Source organism: Branchiostoma lanceolatum, chromosome 1 (assembly GCF_035083965.1).
Source record: "Branchiostoma lanceolatum isolate klBraLanc5 chromosome 1, klBraLanc5.hap2, whole genome shotgun sequence".
Lineage (NCBI taxonomy): Eukaryota > Metazoa > Chordata > Leptocardii > Amphioxiformes > Branchiostomatidae > Branchiostoma > Branchiostoma lanceolatum.
In genome coordinates this window covers 41,582,155-41,609,404 of record NC_089722.1, presented here as the reverse complement: position 1 = coordinate 41,609,404, position 27,250 = coordinate 41,582,155, and the positions used below count along the sequence as shown (strand labels likewise).

The 27,250-nt window shown below is 43.8% G+C and overlaps 2 protein-coding genes across 2 annotated transcripts; one reads left to right on the top strand and one right to left on the bottom strand.

Annotated features, from left to right (window-relative positions):
- The first annotated feature begins 1,362 nt into the window (after positions 1-1,362).
- On the top strand, positions 1,363-11,389 carry LOC136426756 (prolow-density lipoprotein receptor-related protein 1-like). Its single transcript, XM_066415492.1, has 16 exons — positions 1,363-1,528; positions 2,063-2,179; positions 2,293-2,403; positions 2,572-2,747; positions 2,879-3,037; positions 3,654-3,792; positions 4,497-4,720; positions 5,049-5,215; positions 5,367-5,536; positions 7,223-7,334; positions 7,704-7,780; positions 8,138-8,254; positions 8,507-8,620; positions 8,856-8,972; positions 10,591-10,974; positions 11,292-11,389. Exons 1-16 carry the CDS (start codon positions 1,363-1,365, stop codon positions 11,387-11,389), a joined length of 2,448 nt encoding a protein of 815 aa, XP_066271589.1.
- Positions 11,390-12,405: 1,016 nt separating this feature from the next.
- On the bottom strand, positions 12,406-26,697 carry LOC136423583 (argininosuccinate lyase-like). The gene is made up of 15 exons (XM_066411811.1): positions 26,615-26,697; positions 23,069-23,148; positions 21,978-22,172; positions 21,362-21,445; positions 20,796-20,950; positions 19,915-19,992; positions 19,289-19,366; positions 19,040-19,092; positions 18,429-18,491; positions 16,880-16,994; positions 16,383-16,467; positions 14,984-15,208; positions 14,098-14,204; positions 13,746-13,889; positions 12,406-13,383 (listed from the first exon to the last, which is right to left on the bottom strand). The coding sequence occupies exons 2-15, from the start codon at positions 23,075-23,077 to the stop codon at positions 13,335-13,337; spliced, it is 1,440 nt and encodes a 479-aa protein (XP_066267908.1). The 5' UTR covers positions 23,078-23,148; positions 26,615-26,697; the 3' UTR covers positions 12,406-13,334.
- Between the last annotated feature and the right edge of the window lie 553 nt (positions 26,698-27,250).

Sequence of the window (27,250 nt, the reverse complement as noted above, 5' to 3'; positions counted from 1 at the left end):
ATCCTATTGGAAAAGGGGTCCGCCATCAGGCCTGTCACATACCATTGTGCTGTAAGCATGAAATACCGGATGTCTGAATAATTCAACTCACTGTAAATATCTTTGAGTGAATAACCCTAGTGTTATGGAATCCAGGGGACAATAGAAGCTGCAAGAAGATTTAAACACTACTTGCAGCTTGTTTTTTACCTGTTAATGACAGGAGTATAGGACAGTAATTTGAAACGTTGCTTTTCATTTGTTTTTCTAGCAGGTACTTTGGGGCCTCTTCTAAGGAAATCATGATTTTTTTTCTGTTGATCTTTGTTCTCACAGACAAAAGAAATATTTGTGTTCCTGAGAAACTAAAAGCAAAACAAATGATCTTTTGAAAAGTTTAGGAAGTTTCTTTTTTCGCCCTTCGGTGGTTCATAAATTTGTGATTGCATTCTTAGGTTTTAGCAACAAGGTTGCTAGTATAAAACTACGTATTTTAGTCTTTTGCCTTTTTAGAAATAGCTGGTATCAAAGAACTAGTGAAGTGTGTCCAAACGCATCTATATGGTGTGAACTTCGGACGTTAAATGTTGTACAGTGTGCACCAGTGTCGAGTTCCGGTGTGAGACCAGCGGCAGCTGCGTGGCGCCATCGGGAGTGTGTGACGGCGTCACCGACTGCGACGACGCGTCGGACGAACAGCTGTGTCGTGAGTGCCCTGCAAATTACTGTAAATGCAGAAATGTTCGCGGTGTTTGCGGTGTACGGTGAACGCTTCAGCGCGAACTCAAAACCACCGTGAAGCTTTTTGCCCACCAATGACCGTAGCGCTACTATTGATTCAAAGGTGAACTTGAAACCACCGCGTCCGGGAACGCTCCATTTTCGCCCTAACACGAACTTAAATGCATTTACAGTACTAGGATTCCTACATGTATACAATCATGAGTTAGATAGCCTGAGACAGCGCGTCACAATGTCCAAATATGTAGGAGCCTCCACGATAGCCAGCTTTCAGTAGCTTATGGACCGTTCCAGCCGAACATTCGAACGTGGCCACCTGACCAACCAGAGCGCGTAATTATGACATTCCGACAGCCGCCATTTTGTCCGTCATAAGTCCGTCAGATTGGCTCGTTAACGCTGCGCAGAATGGTGAAAATCTGCTGTTTTGGGACCTGCAATTCAGACTCCAGCTACCCAGACCGGGTATCTGGAGTCGAAAATTTTATCCGTTCCTGAAATAGATGAGGCGTTACGAAATAAAATAGGGGGCGGGGCTTTAAAAAGTGTTCGTACTGGAACGGTCCATTGGAAACCTTTGTCAGATGTGATGCTCAAGTCCACAATGGTGTGTAGATATGCTTATCATCTCCAATCGTAATCATGTGTGGGCTTAGAGATAGCTTCGTTCCAATGGGGTACATTTCTGCAGAGTCCTGTGCAAAGCCGGGTCTGTGGCAATGTGACAGTGGCGAATGCATCAATAACGCCTCGCTGTGTGACGGAGACAAGGACTGCTCTTCTGGGGCAGACGAAGAAAACTGCACCGGTAGGCTCCAATATAAGCAAGTTATAAAGCTCTAAATACCTTGTTGTATCATAATGAAAGCTAATCTGTGTTGGTAGTAATCATAATACAATGCTAAACTTTCTTCCAAAATTAAGATATTCACGGATCTAATTTTGAAACCACTGTCGCCTTCTTCAGGATCAATAATGACAGCGACAACAACCTTGTTGTATCGTTTTCTTGCCCAGTAATGTCATTGTTATAAGGTGCCAGACAAGAATAAACACGAAATGTACAACAGCTCTATATCTCACGGAGGAAGAAGGTTTTTGAACTCAAAGTCAGGTGTATTTTGGTAGCCATTAACTAAACACCGCTCACTGTTTGGCACAATGTAATTAAACAGCTGCAAGAGTAGCTATTTAGCGTTAGCGCTAACTGACGCATCCATGATGATGCTTTATTTCCATAGAGTTGAAACGTCTCAACATCCGTGTAGTTGATTTTGTCAATGATGTTGTCGCTGTCGTTGTTAAATATCTATTGATAGCAAATACTCTTCGTTACTTACAGCTCCCTGCAGTGGTCTCCAGCTGGAGTGTGACGGGAGGTGCCTGCCGAAATACCGCGCCTGTGACGGGCTGGGGGACTGTTCGAACGGAAAGGACGAGATCAACTGTACAGTTGGAGGTAGGAGTCGATTTTTATCATACAAACACTTAAAGGGAAGATGTACTTTTTAGAAGGATTATGCTTGTATGTAAGACTCAAAACACAGTTGTGATAAAACTCCACCCACACAGGTTGCATTGCTAAGCAGTTCCACTGCGCGGACGGTGCCTGCCTGTTGGAGTCTCAGCTGTGTGACAACAAGACGGATTGCAGTGGAGGGGAGGACGAGGACGACTGTGGAGGTAGTTAGATCAGCTTTCACTTTGCACCAGACACAACATCTTCTGTACCTTAGTGTAAGACAGCGGCTTTACAAAGGTTAAGGAATGATTCCTCAATTGTACTGGAAAGCTCCTTACTTTTACAGTTAGTGCACACAACAAAGTCTCACTGCTTACATTTCCTGACAGTTGTCCTACCTTCCGGATTCTCGCTTGGTTTGGCGAGTCGGTACATCCCCGATGTTTACGTCACTGCCAGTTCCGAGTACAAGTCGGAGTTCGCCCCATCCCAGGCTCGGCAAACGCCTCCGACTACACCAGAATACTGCTGGGTACCGAGTTCTGTGGTGGACCAATGGCTTCAGGTAACTGGTGTACAGTGTTTCTTTGTTGAATCTTAGATCATAATTGTGAAGAATTTGTTCTGTGACGTTGTACTAGCAAGCTGAATGGCACAAATATTGAGCATCTGTTTAATATGAATGTTTTACTGCAGGTTTACTTTGGCAAGACGACTGACGTCACCGGCGTGGTCATCAGTGGAGGCGGTTCGAACTGGGACCTGGGCAGTTGGGTGACGTCATTTACTCTGGCCTTCAGCATGGACGGTGCGTCGTGGGGACCGTATGCCGCGGGCAGAAACAACGTCGTGCAGGTATGAACTATCAAAAGGTCCGATGCAGCTCCTGGCTTCTTAAGGTTAAGGGCCCGAAGAGGCCTGACGTTTACATGCTCGGTTTGGGGCATGACTCGGTGCCGTTTGCCTAGCAGCTTTGCCAACGCGGTTCCCCGCTCGCCATGCCGACGCAGTTCTGCGTACAAGCCATGTAAGGGTCCTGCATGGCCCCAACCGCTTGTCTTTGCCGACGCTGTACCGCGTACATGCCATGTAAGGGTCCTGCATGGCCCCAACCGCCTGTCTGTGCGCATGCTGACGCGGGTCCTCGTAAAGTGTAACTTTACGACGCGGCTCTGCGTACATGCTTGGTAAAGGACCCAACATCACCTTAGTAAAGGGCCCGACGCATGCCGTGAAATCTTGTACAACACCACAAGGCACCCGACACGGCCTCACTGATGGTCCGACACGGCCCAGGGCGTTTGGTTGACCTTGCCGGCGTTTCGCGATGTTCTACACGGGACATGGCACCCGACACGGCCTCGATGGGCTCGACACGACACAAAGAAATTTGTTACGTTCCCTTCAAATTCTAATCTGCCTGACTTATGGTACCTTTCCTGGACCTGACCCTGCTTATTTTCTTGCACAGATTTTCGAAGGAAACCGAGACCGGTACAACAAAGTGAGTCGTCGTCTCCCAGCTCCCGTGACGTCACGCTACATCCGCCTGTACCCGACAAGCTACGAAGGCTGGGTTGCCATGGTGATGGAGGTTTACGTCACAAATGGTTTGTCTGTTGTAGTTTCCTATTCTGAAATCTGTATGTGTTTATATGTACCGTTTATTTCATAACATGACAACTGTCTTAATTCTTGTGTAGTGTGTGAGCATAAAACTGTAAATACCACAATAATCCATACGTAACAAGCCTGCCAAGTGGTACACTCAATAAAGATTTGTACCGGGACAGTTAAGTGGGGTCGTGTGGTGCAACGGCAGAGCGTTCAGCTCAGAACCAAGAGGTCCCGAGTTCGAATCCTGTCATGTCACCGATTTTGTGCCATTGGGAAAGGCACTTTACACGACTTTCCTCACTCCTCCCAGGTGTAAATGGGTACCTGACTTCGGTTGGGGAAGGTCGAAGGTCGGTGGGTAATTTTTGCTGGCGCCGAATGGCAGCCGCCCAGACCCTTACGACAGTTCCACATAATGCAAGTGTGGATAAGATATGTATATGTATATGTTGTGTATTCTGTGAAACCTGTAAACACTGCATCAATTCAGCCCTAGAAAGGCTGCCATTGTGGGTAATTTCTGACCAATAAAATACATTCTATAGCTAGTGGATATCAAAAAAGAATGTCTACTAAATATCAATCTTCTAGATGGCATGATACAACATAATCAATTGCAACATAATGCGAATCACCATCAGTACCTTTGTCAGGTACTCTGTTACCCACTCTAATACCAGTCTGCTGTTCTCTTCAGATGAAAACGCCTGGTTGAATCTGGACGAGTACGTCACACTGGGAGTTGGACTGGATCCCGACGACCCTGCTGCGGCTCCAAAGGTTCCCGACCTCCACATGACCGCCTCATCGCGAAGGGCCGAGTTCTATCCGTGGCAGGCGCGTCTGAACAACGGGAGGGGACAGCAGCTGGGGGCGTGCTGGTCTCCCGCTCCGGACCTGGACAGGAACCCTTGGCTACAGGTATCTAATTTCTGGTCACCATGCCTAGTCTGATCGATTACGTGAGAATTCAGAAGAGGCTTCAGGGTAAATGCTATTACTGAGATCAAGTCGTAGAACCTACCACTATTCCACAGATAAGAAAGGTCCAGTAGTAGAGTTCAGGTCTGATAGGAATTTGTTTACCAGCACAATTGTACCTACATTTCACAGGGATTAGAATTTAAAGGACTAATTTGTAATTTCTAACGAGAATGCCAACGTGCAAGCGCGCGACATTACATTAACAATAATGGCTCTTTATCAATGAGAAAAAAAGAAGAAGTGGTGTTTCTTCTTCACGCTTCAGATTACGCATGACAACGTGTACGCAGTAGCCGGTGTCATCACCCAGGGGGCTTACAACATGGACTACTGGGTCACGTCCTACAAGCTGGCGTTCTCTGTGGATGGAGAATGGACAATGTACACAAACAGCACCGGGGACGGTGAAGAAATGGTTAGTTCAAGTCCACTGTGAAAACAGACAAGACAGGGTAGAATTCACGATATAGAAGTGATGAAGACTATCTATCAGTACTGGCCTGGCGACAAAGTAAATCAGTTTTTACCCCTCCTAAGCTCCATTTACTGTTTGGAACATTTGTCAAGGCATCTTCACTACCAGGTGTACAAGACACGATTTTGTTTTGTTTCAGGTGTTCCGAGGGAACAGGGACAGCCACCGCTATGCTCGCAACCTGTTGGACAACCCGACCTTTGCACTCTACACCCGCTTCTACCCCCTCACCTTCCACAATCGGATCGCACTGAGGGTCGAGATTCTCGTCAAACATGGTACGAAGTTTAATGTATTTCATTCATTTATGTTTGTTGTGCTTGAATCCAATGTTATTCGCTGCTACTGTTGTTCCGGCTTAACAAAAATCAACTAAAACAAAATAACAAAATATACAGAAAGAAACATAATTCTGTACTCAGGTAGCTAGACTGTTTACAATATCACTTCCAAAACGATTGACATGTGTGTCTCACTGAACCATTAGCTCACTTCTAGGGTCATTCTGTCCACCGGAAATAGAGCAGAAAACGTAACCCTCTGTACCGTCACACTCCATGCCTGTCACGTTCTATGCTTTCCCAGGCACAGAACGTGACACATCTCGACCGTCACAGACTGTGCCCGGAAGTGCTGTCAATCACTGTGACTGACGGGGCAGTGATGCCCGCGTTTCCATATAAGGCAGCGTGTTTTTGTTTACCGCAGTCCCCCCACCCCCCGTCATCTTTGGTTTTCGGGGTGTTGGGATAAGGAGGAACAGCGTAATTCTCGCTCTGTAAAATAATTGAATAACTTAGACCTAGAATTGAAGTGGCACAAAAAGACAGTGTCTATAACAGATGCTAAAAAAAAAACAATTTGTAAGACTAAATATATTCTATCCAGGGGAACCAGATCTAGACTAGGATCGGGCCACTTGCCGATTACTTCGACGTCCCGAGGCAGTCAGCTCGCCCGATCTAAATCAATGCTACGGGAAGTTGTAGCCCCGGGCACTGTCCAGGCACGGTTCGTGACAGTGCCGGAGTGTCACAAACTGTGCTTTTGCCCCAGGCACGGTTTGTGACACTCAGGCACTGTCACAATCCGTGCCTGGGCACAGTTTGTGACAGTGCCCGAGTGTCACAAACCGTGCCTGGGGCAAAAGCACGGTTTGTGACACTCCGGCAGTGTCACGAACCGTGCCTCAGGACACAGTCGTGAATGACAGGGTTCGGGACGGATTTCTGTTGTAGAAATTCGTGATGAGACGTCCGTCTGTTTGTGCCACATCAACTCTAAGTCCAAATCATCCAAGACAAGCGCGAAATGTATTTCAATGAGCGAGAATTACGCTGATTCTTTCTCATCCCAGCGCCCCGAAAAAAACAAAGATGGCGGGCTGCAGGAAAAAAAATGCGTTAGGCAGACTCCTCCCCCTCAAAACACTAAGCTCCGCCCAAAAGCACAGTATGGGATAAGACCCCCTGTGTGTCACGAACTGTGCTCGGTTGGGCACCATTCGTGACGATGTCCGAGTGTCACAAACCGTGCTTTTGTCCCAGGCACTGTTTGTGACACGCGGGCACTGTCACAAACCGTGCCTAGGCACCAAACGTGACGCAACACCCTCAGCTTGTCATGTAAATGCAGTTATCTCCATGAAAAAAGACTTTTAGATGGGGATATTATTTTGAGTGTGTTTGCGTGTTTGTTTGCATGTGTGTATGTTTGTGTCACCGGATGCGTAAAGTCAGCACAACTGAAGAACGTCTAAATGGATTGTTATGATATTTGGTATGTGGGTAGGTGATGGGAGGAGAAAGGCCAAGGTCGATTTTAGACCCCCTGGTATGTGTCACTGGAACTGCAATGGCGTATTTGTCAAAAACCAATCATATATCAAAACAAATTTCATGGAGATTTTGGGTCTTCAGACTCTTGTTATAAGCGGCACACTTATCTTTCATATTCCTTACAAGGCTCAGGTTGTGCATCTGACAAGGTCTTCTGTAATGGAACATGTCGACAAAGGGAAAGTTTCTGTCGTCTCTTTGACGGATGTTTGCCACGGGGCTTTAACTATGGAGACATGTAAATATTATCACTTAACAACTTTCCTTACGTAACTGATACATTGGAATAGCTGTGTGCACTTAGAATAGCCATCGTGAATATGAAACAGGACAAAATGCATGCAGACAATTGAATTTAGATATAATCCTTAAAGTGAAAACTTAGAACTGACCGAAAGACATATTATTATCATCTTATCATTAAAGACATATCATTATCATTATCAGTATAAAATCATCAGCAGGTTGATAAGATGTGAATGCAAATACTTAAATGCTTGAGTCGTAAGTGTTTGCGCGTAAACAAGCAAGCAACACTTTTAAGTGTTGCTTTAGAAAGCAATGAATCTGAATGAAATGAAAGACTAACAAACTGTTTCTGCTGCAGACATGTTTGTGAAAACGTGTTGGAGGCTGAGTGCGGGCTGGAATTGACCATGGACTTGGAGAATCTCGGATGTTTGGGTTCGTTGGTCCACTTTAAACCACTATGTAGACTCTGTACAGAGAACTGGGCTTATGTAGTGATGGGGGTGCATGGCTGCTAAATACGGCAATGATGCAATGCAATAACATATCATATAACACTAAAGTATTGAGCAGGTGTTGTTGTTTAGAGACTTTTCACAAAAGACTGGAGTTGGTCAGTCAAACATTTGGGTCCGATTTTTTTCTGTTGAAAATTACAGTTCAACTTTGATTCAGAATGACTTCTACCAACACAGATGGACTTTTGAATAAACTTCAATGCCTGCCATTTGAAAATTATTGCTACTTTTTTGCCTGCCATTTGAAAATTATCGTTATTTTTTTGCCTTGTAGAGATCGACAGACAGTTCAGTCCGTGCTGGGATCCGGATGGTGACGTGTTCCACGACAGCCAGGCTTGTGACGGCACAGCAGACTGTTCAACTTTGGAGGATGAGGCAAACTGTGACGGTAAGAATTCTAAGTATTTAAAGACGCTATGCTTTTGTCTAAACACACAGGCGACGATGTCGTTACAGTTTCTATTTTCCTGTATCTTACTAAAATACTTGAAGTATAACTTTCTTAATATGATGCCTATAAAGTTCTTACATGGCTAATTCTTATTTCACTCTTCGACAAAATCATTATCGACCTAATAGTGGAATTCTAAAAACATATGAGAGAGAGCCACTCACATTCCGCATTTTGTGTTTTCTTCAGAGTGTGCGATGGAATGTCTAACTGTCTCGGGTAACCCCTGCGTCTCCAGTGGGTGGATCTGCGATGAACTAAACGACTGCTTGAATGGAGAAGACGAACAAGGGTGTGTGCAAGGTAGGCGTTGGACTGGTGACTTAAAAGAAGGATAGAAGATGTGACTAAATTAATGTTTTTGCCTTCCGATCGTTCCCGGCCATTTTACAAACCAACCCGCCGACAGCATACCAGCAAAATGAGGCCATATTGCAGCAGAACGAACACTAAGAATGTAAAAGATGGTCAATTAGTAAATCCCTATGGCTTTGCCTTGTTACCATGGTTTACCTGTTTTGTGTACTCTCCATGACAGGTGTGCCCAAACACTGCTTCTTCACCTGCCGTAACAACGTCACCTGTCTGCCGACAACTCACCTGGGGGACGGGCATCAGGACTGTGCTGACGGCGAGGACGAAATGCCCATTGAAGGTAAGTCGCAACCTTCACGATTAGTGATGGGAATGTGACGTAGCAATTGCACAGTTTACATGGCAGGTTTAGCGTACGGTATGGTGTAGTATTGTTACAGTTTTGTATTGTATTGTATTGTATTATATTAAGGTATTTCAAGACCTAACAGGCCTTTCCACATTTTACATTTATCATATGTAGATAGCAACCAACATATCAGTTCATATGCCAGTCCTCAAGGCCCAAACAGATAATCTACATCCCCCCTGCACCACTCCCGGTGGCATGCCCTGCGTAGCAATGCGCCAAGGGCTCACTCCATGGAGGCCTTTCAATTATGCAAAGCTTCGCCTGTAATATGGTACTAGGATACAGTACAGCAACCCAGAAGTACAAACGACTAATAAACTGGCGGACGTACCAACTGTTACAATTTGTATGTGCCATAATGCCATTTTGAAAGAGGAAACCTTAAGGACTCCATCTGGCCCGTAGCCTATAGGGGTCATCTCTGTAGGTAGAGGTAGGTCAGTCCTGAGAGCCAGTAGAGGGAGAGGCACGCTTAGAAAGGAGCTCCACAGGCAAGGATTGGATGTTTCTTAGATTATGAAAGGAGCGAAAGGAGCTGTTCCCGTCCACTTGTGTCTGAGGTTTTCCTGAGACGAAGAGAGACTGTGGGGGGTGTAGAGAAGAGTGATCATTCACCGAAGGCCACAAGTCCGGTAGGTGTGGACCAGACGGACGGATCACAGAGCTGGGTGACAGTCCGCAAGGAAGGGAATGGTTCTACGTCAAGAAAAAAAAAATCGTTACCGCGAGGACGACTTTCTTCACGCCGTTTGGGCTGTATAAATTACGTACAATTCCGTGTGGCTTACATAATGCACCGGCCTCGTTCCAAGGGTTAATGGACCAGGTCCTCAGGGACCTAGAGGAGTTCGAGTCACTTATTGCAACAGCTCGCAACTTGACCGTGTTAATTACACTCTGACAGAATCGCCTGGTAGAGATCCCGATCGGAGTCTGTAAAGTTATGGATATTCCCTTAAAAGACGGTTACAATTTTCCAATTCCATTTGTGTCCCTTACTAGTCCTGCTACACCCGGCAATTGCCGGGTTGTACATTCTTGTTCTGTATGCTAGCCCAGACAATTGCTGGGTTGGGAATATTTCTACAATGCGCTAATTGTACCCGCGCAGTTGTTGTACAGCGTGGTAACTAAAATTGAGCAATATCGAACGAATACCCTTTCTTTCAAATTTTTCTGCGCACTTCAGCAGTAGGGGTATATTTTTGCTCTGGAACTCCAGCAGGACAAGGGTTAAGATCAATGGATTGACTTGAAAATTAGGAATTATAAATGGGAAACCACACTAACACAGGCTGATCGTAGTCTCGAAAGAGACAGCGATCGGGATCTCTATTATAACTGCAGAATAGGCTATTCGGATAGATCGGATCTCAACCCTGACATACATAGATATCTATTGTTGCTATGTACTATTATGCATGGGGTTGAATCCCCCAGGAATCGTTGAAAAACGCCGCCAGGCGATACTGTATTTCTGGTTAAATAAATAAACAAACAAACAATAGATATGTATATTGAAAGTAATGTAAATCTGTTGCTACAGTTGAAGAGGCTCTGGGGCGCAGGTGGGGTTCCTGCGGCTTCATCTGCGCGTCCGTCTTCGGCAACGCGTCGTGCGTTCCTGACGCGTTCAGCTGTGACGGTGACGCGGACTGTTGGGAGGAAGAGGACGAGCAGGACTGTGAGGGTGGACAACCTGGGGCGGAGGATTGCCCGACGTTCTACTGCGGCCTGCCCAGCTCTCCGGACCTCGTGTACTGTGTGCACCGTCATCTGATCTGTGACGGGTACCCGGACTGTGCGGCAGGGGAGGACGAGCAGGGGTGCGCCAAGGCGGACGGCGTGTCCACCCAAGCCAGCACCGCGCCGAGCGTCGGACCGACTGTAGAGCCGACAGGTGGTCAAGTATCGTTTGAAGATCAAACAGGTGCCAAAGCAAATGTACTATTATTAACGTACAAATCTACCTCAGAAAATAGTTTTTAAACACATTACTTCTTAACTTACTACCTAAACACGACCCCTTCAAAAACCTAGCACAATTTCATACACAAGTAATAAGAATCAATCTTGAAAGGATGATTCTTCAACCATTTTCATTGTGTTCTTTTTTTACTTACTAGTCATTTGCCTATTTTTTTTATTGTTTTATTGCAAAGCTGTATGGATGGAGCCGCGGCCTCTTTTATTCAGTTATTTTTGTTTTGTTTATTTATGCTGCCTTTTATTTCTGTTTAGTTACAGGATTCTATACAGAAAGCCGTGCACCCCAGGACCCGGCCATGGCTTGGATGGTAGCCGCTGCACTGTGCGGTCAGATTCTATACCGCCTGGCTATCTAATCAACATACGACCGTATTGCAAACCTGCTCCAGTCATGAACTGGGATGAGGGGGGTATAAAGTTACTAGAAACTTAGTGTCATGTTTAAGAACGCATTCTACACGCTGTAGCAGCGACACCTAGCGGTAGTGTGAAGTAGAACCAGCCAGTATTGCCCGAAGGAGGTGACAGATGGTCACCGAAACGACAACAATATTTTTACTGTTACAATAGTTGAACTAGTTCACTGCCAAAATGTAGGTATGACAAGTCTTTAACGTTCTGTAAGATCAAAATATTACAGCATATCTTTTTATTTATTCTCTTTTTGTCCTATGCTATTGACAATTTCAGGCTCTTTAGGGTACCAAGTGTTGACATTTTATTCATGTGAGGACATTTTGCTTCAATTTCTAAAATGCATGCAGAATTCTTTATTAGAACATCATTGTTCATTATCAGCAGTCCTTCAAATGCATGGTTTCAAAATATGACATTAAGGGTTTTTGTGCATGATAAATCAAAATAAACTGATACCAGCATGTGGATGATTGTCTGTATGGTGTCTTCTGTTGTTGCCTTGATGTACATTATCATAAATTCATTCATCCATTCTTCTCTTATCCTGTATCAACGTCTGCTACTGAAATGCCCCTGCATTTCCATAGAAAGCTGCTATAGGGTCCAAGCATTTGTCACTTCTTTCCAAGTACAAGAGCTATTTACCATCCCATAATTGTGACCATAGCTAGTCCAGAACATGAGATAGAAAAACTGGAAGTCCTGCTGCAGCTCAAAGGAAAGCCACCAGGGGGCTGAAAATCTAATAATTTCTTAAATAGACCTAACTACATACCAAATTTCATATCAGTCTATCAACAGCTTCTGGGGTTATGCTGCTAAACCACAAACACTGTTACACTGCTAAAAAAGCTACCAAAAACACAACCCTTTTTGTCGAAGGTTACAATTCTAACAGCTAGAGGGTGTAATGTAAAATGTGCAAATAATCACACAAAGATGATCAAGCTACCCATAGCAACATCAAAGATATTTATTTAAAAATGAATCTACAGTTATATCAAATCTCTCGTTTCCACACCATGGTTAACAATCCATTGCACAATGATCAGATATAACATCTCTTCTTATCCCACACTTGATTAGTCAATTGTCATGTGACATGCACAACACCTGATTGGTCAGTCTGTAGTCATGTGACCTGTCAATCACGTAGGTCACAAATTTGTTACAGTAACAATATCATCAAAGTAACAATATCGCATTACACATACACCAGAGTTAAACATCAGTGGTCCCATATCCTGTTTGTATATCATAATGGTACAGTCCAGTCTGGCTGACCAATGGCACCCGGACATCTAGAACTTAGGAGCAGACCATGTAAGACAGTAGGGGTGTCCACAGATGAAAAAGTTGCATACAACAGAGAAGTTACACAATTTCACATTTGGCACAGATAGTCACATTATTACAAATAATTTTTGCCATAATTTAACAGTCATATTACCGGGGACATTCAGTGTGACACAGTTCAACTGAGTCCTACTGAGCTAAAATTTGCACAAAGCAGTGATGTTTGTATTTTCCTACTTATCTAGCAGCTCACAAGCATATCATTTTCTACCTTCTAAGATTTTCAACGTGTTAGCAGCTCCCTCTATCAGGCCACAGTAATTACTACATCAAAAACACATGTTTTAGCCTAGATATAACTGCATCAAACACGCATCTGTTAGCAGCTTCCCCTATCAGTCCACAGTGATTACCACATCAAACACATTAGTTAGCAGCTCCCCCTATCAGTCTAGCTGTAACTACATCAAACACGTATCTGTTAGCAGCTCCCCCTATCAGTCTAGCTGTAACTACATCAAACACATATCTGTTAGCAGCTCCCCCTATCAGCCCACAGCGATTACTGCATCAAACACTGCATCTGCTTCAGTTCAGAGTGATGTCCATCTCCATCCTGGACTTCATGGTGTGCGACCTGGTACACAAAAAAGGAAAATCAGAAGATAATCAACACCTTGAGAGAGTAAAGGGACATCAATGCAGTCTCTTGAAATCGTATGATGAGCCAATTTCTGGAGCAAGGAGGTTAAAGACAGACTTCTATTTAACCTCCTTGTCTGGAGTTAGATCTACAGTAACTGTAGATATCTGTAATATCAAAGTGTAGAAACTGAGAGGACTAAACCTTATAGTCCGATCAAACACAGCTTGTATTACTGTACAAAAACTGGTGTGTTACACTTAAAGATGGTTTCTTTATTACCAGATATGCAAGGATGTGCATATACAGTGATTATACAGCAAAATGAACAAACAAACAAACGAAAGCGCCCCTACTTGTTGCGCATGTGCCCGAGCCACTCGTCCAGAGTCTGGATTTGATGCATGACGGACGCGCCGCTAGTTCCGCCCGCCGCCGTGTACTGCTCTACGCTGTTCTCATAGTTCCACAGCTTCTCAACATCCGCCTCAAACTTCGGGCTGGAGGTAAACAAACAAACAACAACACTTATTTACTGGACAAACATTTGTGGGACCTCAAATAACCCGCTTTTTTAAAAACAACATTTCAATTTTTTATTCATAGTGAAGAAGACGCTTATAGTATAGAGAATGACCAGAGTGGTATGCTAGATACTCAAGGGTCCTGCACTACACCACCTGATTGCCAGAGGGCGCTGCAGCATACCTGACTGCCTGTAAGTCCTCAAGCGTGAGGTCGCTCAGCTGGCACTTCTTGGTCTCGGCCAGGTGTACCGCCGCACCTGACATGCCATGGGCCTCACGGAATGGGATCTAAACATGACACAAGATTTGATTGGACTTTTTGTCCACAGAGACACACACACAAACGCACGCATGCACGCATGCACACACACACACACACACACACACACACACACCACACACACACACCACACACACACAAACACCACAAACACACACACCACACACACACACACACACACCACACACACACACACCACACACACACCACACACACACACACCACACACACACACAAACACCACACACACCACACACACACACACACACCACACACACACACACACACACCACACACACACACACACACACACAAACACCACACACACACACACCACACACACACACACACACACACACACCACACACACACACAAACACCACACACACCACACACACACACACACACACAAACACCACACACACACACACCACACACACACACACCACACACACACACACCACACACACAAACACACACCACACACACACAAACACCACACACACACACCACACACACACACACACACACACACACCACACACACACACACACACACACCACACACACACACACCACACACACACACACACACACCACACACATACACACATAAACACATAAATGCTTGGGACTGGATGAAGCATGGTAGAGTATGAGACCTTTACAGTGTAAACAAGATAAAAGAGCTTTTGACAAGAGCAAAATTGCACATTCCAAATATTTTTACATGCAAATCTTGACAATGTCTGTTGCTTGTGGGTATTTTGTGCCCTGGCCATACTCACCCCCTTGCGGACTAGGTAGTACGCAATGTCCGTGGCCAGCATGTCGGGGCTCAGGGCAGCCTTCGTGGCGACCTTGTTGACCTCTAGGGTGGACAGCACGCCCGTTGCCACTAGCAACACACCCATCATGGTGTCGTACGCGTCGAACATCCCCTCCTTGTCCTCCTGAAGGTCCTTGTTGTAGGTGCTGGGCAGGCCCTTCAAGGTCATCATGAAACCCGAGCACTGAAAGCCATGACATCATCAATCCTGAGCACTGAAACCCATGACATCATCAATCCTGAGCAATGAAAACCATGACATCACCAATCTTGAGCACTATCATTGAAAACTTTGACATCATCAATCCTGAGCACTGAAAGCCATTACATCATCAATCTTGCGCACTATCATTGAAAACTTTGACATCATCAATCCAGAGCACTGAAAGCCATGACATCATCCATCTTGAGCACTATCATTGAAAACTTTGACATCATCAATCCTGAGCACTGAAAGCCATTACATCATCAATATTGCGCACTATCATTGAAAACTTTGACATCATCAATCCTGAGTACTGAAAGCCATGACATCACCAATCTTGAGTACTGAAAGCCATGACATTACGAATCCTGAGAACTATCATTGAAAACTATTGACGCTCAAAACCATAACATTATCAATCATCAGAAAGTTATGACATCATGACTTGTGAGCACTATAGTATAAACCACGACATAATGTATCCTCAAGCACTAAAAGTCATGATATCAAGAATCCAGTTCACTGGAAACTGTAACAACACAAATCCTGAGCACTGAAAGCAGTAACATCATGAATCCTTGGTACTAAAAGACATTGTTAAGGTCGCAGAACACAGTATTAATGGGCGACCCCTGTCCCCAATAGTAGTTCGGGTACGAAGTAGTGCGTCACATTGCTTGAAAAGGCCATAGTTTTTCTTCTGTGCACGTTAGCGAGGCTGAAACTAGCTATGGTGAATGGTAGAGGTATACGTCAGTTTTGAGACAGTACGAGTTTGATTACGATGTTTGTTCGGTCGGGTTGGATTCGCGCCTGGATATTGTTACCGCCCGACTACTGTAAGTCGCCTGCAGTACGGTGACCTCCGCTGGAGGTCATACCAAAGTGGCGTTTAAAAGAGAACAAGCCAGCAAATTCAACCTCATTTTGCAGATATTTTGTAGATTGAACCTTGAAGTGAAACATATAAAAATCTGGCACCCTAATTGTGTACCTTTCTATAAATTTTCAAGCGTTGAAGCTTCCCAGCTTGGGATCCTTAACTATATAAATCCCTATAGGAGAAATACTGTGGTCTGCAACCTTAACTCTACTAATCCTAGACCTGAGCACCATAGTTCATGATTCACCATGAGAACCCTGCCCGACTTACATGCCCGAACACTCGGCCGGCCTTTCCCCTGATCAGCTCCAGACTGTCCGGGTTCTTCTTCTGCGGCATCAGGCTGCTGCCCGTGCTGCAGGGGGGAGGGGGGCACACAGGGGGGAGGGGGGCACATCAGCAAGGTCAGCTGCAATCTTCATTTTATGTAGTACATGTACTACCTATTTGTCAAAGTATTGTATACAATGTTGTATCGCCTCTGTAATGTTACTTTCGATATTGTTTTGAATGATTATGATGTTTTGATCTTAACTTAATTTTGATCTTGGTTGTGAAAATTGGTGGTGGTGAATTAAGTTGTAAATAAAAAAGGTAGAAAAAAAGTCAGCTTCAAGGTCAAACAGGTCAAACAGAGCTGACAGCAAAAATTAAAAACAAAAACAGAGGATCCCAAAGGATCTGATTGTCTTCAGAGTCTGACAGAAGTTTAAAAACTCCACATAAATGTGAAATTGCAGAAGAAGGTCGTGCCCTTGACCCCTGACCTGTAGGCGTCTGAGAGGGAGATGAAGCTGAACTCCTTGGTGCTGTAGATGATGAGGTCCTCCGCCCACTTGCTCAGGTGGGTTGCCGTTAGCGACGCCCAGAACAGGAACTCAACTGGACAAACACAGAAATATGAACTTAGCAACTCCTCATCAGTGGTGTACCTGGTTCAGTGGTAAGTGACCTTGCCTCTGGACCAGGGCTCTAGACAAAGCCAGTTTTGCTGTAAATTTACGGAACTTTAAATTCAGGGTGTTCTGTCTAAAATGAGTGTCTCATTTCCTATTATATTTATTACAGGGCGCAAAAGGGACCAGTATTGAAAATGTTTTATTTCTGCCGACTTAAATTCACAGTGTATATTTGTTAAATAAATAATAAAGTTTTGTGGTGTTAAATTTCATTTATTTGCCGATTGTATACAACTAAGGCCCAAGTAATTTTTCACCAAAAGAGATGGCATTATCAAAACTTTGTCTACCAGCAAAACTTGCCCCTCATGACGTTTCAGAGGGTCTAGATTTAAAAATTTCCACGGGGAGAATATCCCCGAACCCAACTAGAATTGTTGCGCCTTCAGCACTCGATAAGTTACGTTTATCCAAAATTTTGGGCTTATGGAATTAAATCTCAGGCTGGCTAGAGCCCTGCTCTGGACCAAGAGTTAAAATCTCAGCTGTTGTTGGTGACATGACTAAGAACTGGACTACAAATGCTGAAACACACAAGGCGACTAGAAACTGATACCTGGCTCCCGGGGATCGAACCCGGACCCGCCACTCCACAGACCGCATGCCATAACCGCTAGGCTAAAAGGTCCGGACCAGTTAGACTGGTCAGTTAGTGGCACTTGAACCCCACTGTTACAATGCTACCATTCAAAGTACATGTTTATTTATTTATTAAACCGCTAGGCTAAAAGGTCCGGACCAGTTAGACTGGTCAGTTAGTGGCACTTGAACCCCACTTTTACAACGCTACCATTCAAAGTACAGTCATGTGAATGGTGCCTGGGTGATTCTATGGGGGAAGAGTAGATGGGAATCAACCCAAATAAACAAGGTTGTGATCACCAGACTCATAACTCTTTTGGACATGTTTGAGGGAAGAGGGCTAGCAAGGATGCCAGAGCCATTCTGATGGCAACCACTCGTATTATCTTTATTCGTATTCAGATACATAGTACAGATATATAGTACAGATACATAGTACAGATACAAATGCAGATCGAGTATGGTGACCGTGTCAATTGAATTTGTTTAGGGTGGATGACAGGTTGCGAATCTGAAACCCACACACTCTGGGCATCCGCCTTCTCCAGCGGCACCAATTCGAGGGAGACGTGCTGGTTCTGGTTGGGATGATTGCGGCGAGCTGCTGGATGACTCTTACACTCGAGGTCCGCCTTGATAACGCCAGCCCGCCTGGCGCTGCTTTCGTCCGCCAGTTGAAGACAACTGCCGTTGGAGACTTGTCCCTCTAATTGAGGGGGGATGCATTACTCTTCTAACATCATCAGTTGAAGATTTATAAAAAGTTGATACCTACCCACAAAGTCCCTCCCACTGGTGGCATCCAGGCTGTTCAGGCTCACTGCACCAAACCCCAGCTCTAAGGAGAGATAATACAGGCTGGGTCAAAAACATACACCAACTTGTATGAATAAGGGTTATGAATAAGCAAAAATCAAGATGCAGAAAGTGTTGCAGTATCAGATATACTAGTCTGGCATTACATAGAAGAAAAGTGGAAGATTTTATAGTGTTTTCTTCCAGATCTATTCTACAAGACTTTAAGGTGAGTATACATCATTATATATATACACCAGGATTTCTCAACATTGATTCAAATAGCAAATGTAAATACATACTGACATATGACACAACCAGCTTTGTACATATAGCACAATGTATATAACATGCCTAAACTTCAGAAATTCCACCAAATTGAATCTTGAAATTCAAAGGCCCATTGTCACCCCATACTTCATTGTCATTTTGTAAGGTAGCTAGGTTAGTCTCCTAGAATGAGAGGCAGCACAGGTTATGCAGCAGAATATGCAATACATTGTACCTTGCACAATTGTTGTGCACCTAAGCTTTCTTTTCCTCTTTTTTTCAAGAACTATTTACTAGTAAACCTGCCAATGTAAAACTCACCCTTTGCCAGGAACTGCCTGTCCACATTGAAGGGGTTTCCTGCCAGGGCACCGCTGAAAAACAGACGGAGAGAAATTGGAACTCAAAATATTGTACCCAATTCCAGAACCAAACACAGAATTTCTGTTTTTCTATTTCCTGACCTTAGAATTACAATTTCTACAATAATAGTTTGATCTTCTTTCTACAATCATAGATTGATTTTTTGGTTTAGTTGTATTTTCCAGGACAAAGTAATTTTGTGCAGACCTTCCCAGCGGGAGTTCGTTGACCCTTACAGCCATCTCGTCCAGGCGCTGTGCGTCCCTCTGCAGGGCGCAGGCGTGGCTGCAGCAGGAAAAACACATCAATCATCATCTTAATTATCCTTCATCCGTTTCTGAAGTAGAGATATTTAGGCCAAAAATTGTTACTCGAGCAAGTGGATAAAATTTTGAAACAGTCAGATGTTTGAAATTGTATCTAGTTGCTTGAGTAACTATTTTTGGCGTATCTTACTACCTGGATGTCTAACCTTCATCAATGTAGAGATACTTAGGTCTTCCAGTACTTTTTGTTCTACATAATCATAGTGTTCACCAAGGCACCGAAAGGCCAGGACGGTGTGTGGTTGTCCAATTTTGCGTTATCCCTAAGGGAACCACAGAATTAGTTGCCGAGTAGTGTTATGTATAACTTAATATGCAACTTATTCTTACCCATATAAGAGACTTTTATAATGATGGAAACAACCAGTGAGAATAAACGGACATGGACTATGCACCAATTTTCATTTTGTTAATGTGTTTTTGTAATGTCAAGTGTATCTAAGGATTCCAATCCATGTTTAGGGATTGATTAGAACTGGTGCATAAATTAAAGGTGAGGTTGGTTACCTTAGCAACCAGTGGCTCCATCTGATTGGCTGAGCCCTCTGCAGGTGGGTATAGCCTGGCATGATGATGTCAGTCTCTCTAGAGATGGAGTAAAAGAAATCAAATCATTTAAATCAACATTCTAAATTAAAACAAGGCAGCAGACCAAGGATAGCCTCTACCAGGCTCCTCGGGTTGCTGGAAAAATAATAGAAATTGGCCAAATAGACAGATGTATAGCATCAATACCAGTGGAGTTAGCTGGCCAAAAATACACATGGGATATCATCAGCCAGCTAACCCCTCTGTTGTGGTACCATTTTTCTAGCGACTTTATGGAGCCTGGTAGAGGCTACAGCAAGAGACACAAACCTCTGCTAAGTTAACCCTTGTCCTGATGGCCTTTTTTACGCAATATATTTCATTGATTTCATTTACTAATCAGGTCCTTTTCCCTTCAGTTTTTCAGCGCTGCTGTGGCATTGTTACTTCCGCATTCTGTGCGTTTTGCTCTGATGTGATGTGTTCAGGTGAAAAATACCCCCAACCTGTACATATACACAGAACCAACATACAGGCTCTGTAAAGCGCAACCCCTATTTACAGGGGACCTGCAGGACAAGGGTTAAAATCCTTCGCTGGCCTTTCAGTGTTCAGGGACAGTGCCACTCTCTGTTTTTAAAGCCCTTGGGCCGCACAGACCACTACAGGAGGGGCTTAGTCCACTGGTGCCTTATTCTCTTTCTTGTAAGTGCTGAGTGCTAAGCAAAGAAACTTATCAGAGGGAGTGCTTAGCAGATTTGAATTCGAATTTTGAATTTGAAAGTCTTTGCTATGACCAGGCTGAGGTATACTTTTGTACCTTTGACCCCACTGAACTTTCACCCTTGACACCCACTGACCTTTTGGCCCTCTCCAGGAAGACGTGGATGAAGTCCAGAAGGTATCCCCTCAGCGTTCGAAGCGCCTCGCGCAGCCAGATGCGCATGTCCGTCGCACACTGGTCGTTGCGGCTCCGACCTGTATGAAGTTTTCCCGCAGCAGGACCAATAAGTTCCTTACATACAAAAGAAGGACAAAAAGTTTAGGAAGTTAAAATTTGATCACTAATGTCTTCATTATAACTTCATCGTTATCACATTTCACACAACTTTCCTCACTCCACCCAAGTGTAAAAGTGGATGCCTGACTTCGGTTGTGGAGGTAAAAGGCAGTGGAAAGAGAGAGGATTCCGCCTTCCAATACGTATACACAGTGCCCTAGATAGAGTGGATGTCATCCCACTACCCCTACGGCCTCAAGGCTACCTTTCTACAGGATTTTGCCCAGCTTTTAATCCAGGTCATTGACCTTATTTGTTTGGAACAGAAGAAGAGGAAGAAGAAGAGGAGAAGAAACGGATAAAAAATGTTCCCTTCCGTGAAGGTCACATCAAGAAGTCTAAGACGGGATAAGAACCCTCGTTCACCTTGAGACGTCTCTCGTTCGCGGTGTGGATGTCTTCGTCGCTCGGCTGGATCTGGAATGTCCCGTTCTGCCACTCGACAGCCACCTGTAGGCGGGAGGGGGGCACAGTGTCAGTCAGTCAGACCACAATGTGTCATCATCTCAGTCTGTAAGTGTTATCAAAATTCCAGACTGCCGGACTTTGTATTGGCCATCTCATGAAAGTTTGAAAAGTTAACTGTGATCCATTACTGAATTCAGGCTGGGTTTTTTTCCCCGCAAGTATCCAAGTTATTACTTCTGTATCAGATTCTGTATCCGTATCTGCTACATGTATAGCCAGTATGACCGCCTTTCGGTTTAACACACCAGCTTCTGTATCTGTATTGTCGGTATAACCACCATTCGGCGGAACAAAGCGGCTAATGAAAATGCCCACCTTCTTAATTTGACCTGCTGAAGGTCGTATGGACACTCATAACTGCCCCCCTTAAGTTCTGAAGGTCATAAGAACACCTGCCCTCCTCCCCCTTATCTTGCCCTGCCCCCCTTACCTTGCCCTGCCCCCCCTTACCTTACCTTGACCGTCCCTCTTACCTTCTGAAGGTCATAAGAACTCTTGCCCCCCTCCCCCTTACCTTGCCCAGCCCCTCATAGATCTCGTCCATTTCGTCCTTGCTGACGAGCCCGACCTTGCCGAGCGCGCGGACGTACGCCTGGCTGCCCTTGATGTCCGCCTCCCACATCCGCTTGTCGAACCCGATCGAGGCGTTGAACTTTTCCATCACAGGGTCGTTTCCCCCTGTGAAGCGCCCTCCCCACAGCTTGGAACCCTGGGAGAGATTATACCAACTCTTACGACGAAAAGCCAGCATACTGTGCACATTGTAAGCCTTGGCCATTCTGTCTAAAGATGCAGTGGTTAACAGACCTCCAACACAAATGCTTTGTGGACCAGGATTGACTACCTTTCAAAAACACATTTCCAGTCTAGACTATCAAACAGAAGGCCTGTCACTTTCACCTGGTGTTTCACAAAGGTTACTATACAGTATACCACCCCTATCAGCTGCACTGGACAGGTTTAACGGGCAAGACAATGAACAAAGACACACTCCAACACCACACTAATTTATCTCATTGGTTCTTGGCCATTTTACAAGATGAAAACAAATAGAGGTCTGACAAGTTTCACTTCCTCAAACAAAATATGTTTGACGTTCCCCAGCTTCAGACTGTGTTTTCAAGGCATTGATGATTTCCCAGTTCAGCATTATTTTTTTTCTGAAGTCAAGAAAGAAAATTGGCGTGGCCTTTATAGCTACATGCAATTTTTAGCATGGCCTATATAGCTACATGCAATTTTTAACATTACTTTTTCTTTTTTCTGTTATGCCCAAACAAAGTCTGAGCATATTGAATTCTAAAATCAGTAAAGAACATTTCTGTATCTCTTCATATGATCCATATTCTATAATTGATTCATGTTTAACTCGTAACTGGCATAATATCTTATTCGGAAAAATTACAGAAAATGATTTTTATCACTGTTTCTACAGTGATCCTTCCCCCATTTGAGACAACGCCCCTCTTTGTGATAGTTAGTGACTTGTCCCTTTGCCCACCTAGAGAGTAATCAAGTTTGTAATGCCACACAGGGATCTCACAGATGTGTCTGCCATGAAAGGATTATTAGATTAAGAAGATGAAGGATGCTCTGATCACTCACCTCACTCATTCTGGATACGTTGCCTGGCAACACGAATGGAAGGGAGATTCTGCTTCTTGATCAGAGGATGCCAAAACCACCTGTAGCAGAGAGAATCACAAATGTTTAGATGTATTAGATCTCTTAAATATCAAAAGGTGATGAAAAGAAGACTGTAAAAATAGTATATAAGGTATTGTGGAATCTGGGTTTCTGGTTTGACATCTTTGAAATAAACATTAAGATGATGACGGTTAGACATCGAGGTAATACGCAATAAAACAGTTACTCAAGCAACTAGAGAGATTTGGGAAATGGTCAGATGTTGCTGGTAGCATCCGCTGCCTACCAGTCACCACCTGAAACGTCTGGCCGTTTCCCAAATCTCTCTGCTTGATTATCTGTTTTATTACAAAGGCACATATTGCAAGCTACAGTAGGTTCTTGTACTAACACTGGACCATGAGTTGACAGGATTCTCACAGTGAGGATGATGCAAATCTAAAATTCACAAAAGGACACTCTCTACCCAACAGACAGAAATCAAGAATGGAACATGCATATGTGACCCCGATGCCTGCCTACCGGTTCTTACCCAGTTGGACTCTCAGTCTCCCTAGTCTCACAGCCTCTCTATTAGTCAAGGCCAGCTGGGTGCTGCTGGGAAATTTTATCAACCAATCAGAACAGCAGGTGGATAACATCAGCCAATCAAATGGGAGGATGCTTTGAATAAACCAATCACAATAGCGTGATACATTCAAGCAGCGAATAAGGGGGAGGACGGAAAATACCGAACAGTCAAGATAGCCACAACTGCGATTCAAAGTCTGGTCACACTGATTTATGTTTTTGATTCTTGGACATTCTTGATAGGTAAAAATCTAGTAAGATATCAAATTCACAGCAGAGAGCTGGAAGGAGACCTTGCATATTCCCTCCCTGATAGTATGTAGCAAGGTATAGACTTTCATTAGAGTCATATTCGTCCAGTTGGGAATTATCTTTTTAAATCCAAGGAAAAAATCAAAACAACTTAGAGCCAGATTAGGTGTACACAGTGTGCAAGATGTGATAAGATCCAATCGTCTACGTTGGTATGGGCATGCATCTTGAAAGAATGGACAGGGAGAGGTGGCCGAAGAAAATCATCGGCATGACCGTGGAGGGCCGAAATCCACGAGGACGACCAAGGAAAAGGTGGATTGATAACATCAAGGAGGACCTCCACCACCTCAATCTACACGATGTAAATCCACAGGACAGAGGCACCTGGCGAGCGGCCACCAAGCTTCCCCATCAGCATGCAAGCACGTCAAACCCCCCAGATGATGGGGAAAAGAAGACGCTTAACCGGATAGTGAGTGGGTGAGTGAGTGTGTGGCCTAGGGAAATAAAAAACCAACCTCAAACTCAAATTTTCTGAATGACATCCTCTGGTGACCCAAATTCCAACTTACCAAAAGACTTACCTGCACAACTCTAATTTCGGGTGCTCTCAAGTACACATGTACATGCGCCCAGTATTTTGAACATGTATCCTGAATATGTATTATGAGCATTCACATGTATATCAGGTTCTCCTGATCAGTGCATAAGTCTGCCCATGCATGTAAAATAAAGATACGGCAAGCTTCAGTCAATTAAGGACATGGCTTTAGTGCTAACGAGTGCATGTTATGGTCTAATGAATTCTACATATCCACTGAGTAGCATGATAGGGGAAAAATAAGTAGGCAACCATAATTCAATCAAACTATTTCCTTGTGTAGAAGACTCAAAAATCTAAATTCTAACAATCCGTCTAAACTAGACTTTATCAATTCATGCACCATGTATCTTTTTTTTCTCAAAATAGATATTTGAATGTACATTTCAAGTGTTATGCCTACCAAAGAAACATATATCGATATAGTATTTGGCCACCTAGAAATCTGAAACAATATATCCAGCCAATTATAATGCACACCAGGGTGCACACTGATGTACAAATCCCCTGTCACTTTTATCTGCTAAACAGCGTGATAAGGGGAAAGCAATTAGGCAGGACGAGATACATTGATTGATTCAGTTGCAGTTGCCAGGCAACAGAGGTCCTGGTAGATCAAGGAAATCATGTATATGTTAAGAAGGTCAGGACATCAAGGTGTGCAGCCTTACCAGCATGTACCTGCTGGATAGAGCCGCTTGGAAGATCTAGCTGACTGCTTCCCACTCCGCAGCAGTATAATAAAATACTGGATACTACTAACTTAAAGTTACATTGTTAATACTAGTCTGAGCTTAAATATAACCTGCATTTTCTTGCCCTTGTACAAACTAGTTATAGTTTATCATCAAATTAATGTTTTGAAATTTTAATCGTTTAATTTTCTCAGTATTCTGTCATAGGCTTTATAGATTGACTGACTATATATATATGATGTTTTGAAAGTATTCCTAGCCATACTTTATTTAATCTGCTGTATCAAAATAAGCAATGCTAGCTACTAAGAGTGTAAAGTCTTTTTAAATTTTAGGTGTAACTTACATAAAAAATTGTGTATTACTATTATCCTTGTGTTGCAGACTAGTTTATACATTTGCCAGGGCAACATCTGTATACTGCTCCAAATTTACATCCACTATCCTGCATATGCAGGGGGCATTTTAAGCCTTGGTGAAATTTCTTATGCGTGTAAATTTTAAATTGTAAATCAACAGCACCATAAGGGGAATCAATTAGGCAGGGCTAATTCATCTGACAGGTTCAGTGCTCCTGCTTTCTTCTAAACTACCATGTACATTTGGACCACTTCTTTCATTTTGTTAGTAGTACTACAGTAACTACTACTAAGTATTGCCTGAAAAGATAACTCAAAAGATAAACTTAACCGTTAACGCATTTAACGTTTGGAAACTTCACTTCACTTAATGATATCTTATATGTTCTTGTCTAAATTCTTTTTGTTACCCTTTACAACGTTACCCCACTTGGAACTGGAAGGATCGACTATTCATGGGTTGAGCACCAGGGCTGATTTTGCGACACAATTTAACTGCGGACTACACCCCCCTACACACACACGTGTACAAGTTACATTGTACCGCCACACACACACACACACAAACACACACACACACACTAACACACACACACTAACACACACACACACACACACACACACAAACACACACACACACACTAACACACACACACTAACACACACACACACACACAAACACACACACAAACACACTAACACACATGCACACGCCCCCCCCCCCGCTACCCTCAAACTAAATACACACACACATGCACAAACTGGACACAGAAATTGAACTGAAATATCTTTAAAGTTACTGTTAATATCCACGTTCCACGTATCCATGCCAATCGGATGTACTAGAGGGGGGAGGGGCGGTAACGTTAGATCTAGAGCGAGGGAGGGGGGGCTTTGAAAACTACCAACACGAAAAACGTCGATATTACGTTGTAACCCACTCATCTTCTGATCGTCTGTGGATCTGAGAAGCACTGAATATACTCATAACGTGAAACATGCGAGTGACAACGTCGCTACGTACCTTGAATGAAGAGGAAAAGCGAATAGCGGATTTTCATTCAGACGGCCGCGGCCATGTTGGAAGTTCGATTACCCAGCATGCACCGGGGCCGAAGAAACTGAACGTCACCAACTTTACCGTAGATACTGAAACTTTCGCGGCGGGTTTATGTGTTTGCTTTTCGCCGTAACCTCTCCAGCGTTGATCTATAACATCGAGTATATGCGCTTCCGAAAACAAATAATTTCTAATGTAACGTTAAGTACCAAGGAATTGATTCAACGGCGAATTTAAACGCTATGATAACAGACCTCATTTTCCCTCCTACCGCGAATTAAAAACCCCAAAGTAGTGTGGTATCTAAATTTATTATAGCTGCCTAGTCGCTTTAGAAGAGATCGAAGAAGACAGCATATCTCAGTGAATGATTTATAAAATGCATTGAATTATGTATAATAAGAAACCTTAGTTCCGGTTACAATGATATCCCGTTTGCTAAATCGTACATTCGTGGGTTGAACACCAGAGCTATTTATGTCAGCAGCTCGGCGCCGCAAATTTCCGTTTCGTGAACGGTCGTTGCCTTTCAGATGGGTCGTTGCCATCTCTCAGAACGGTCGTTGCCATCCTAAACGGTCATTGCCAAACGACCCTTCT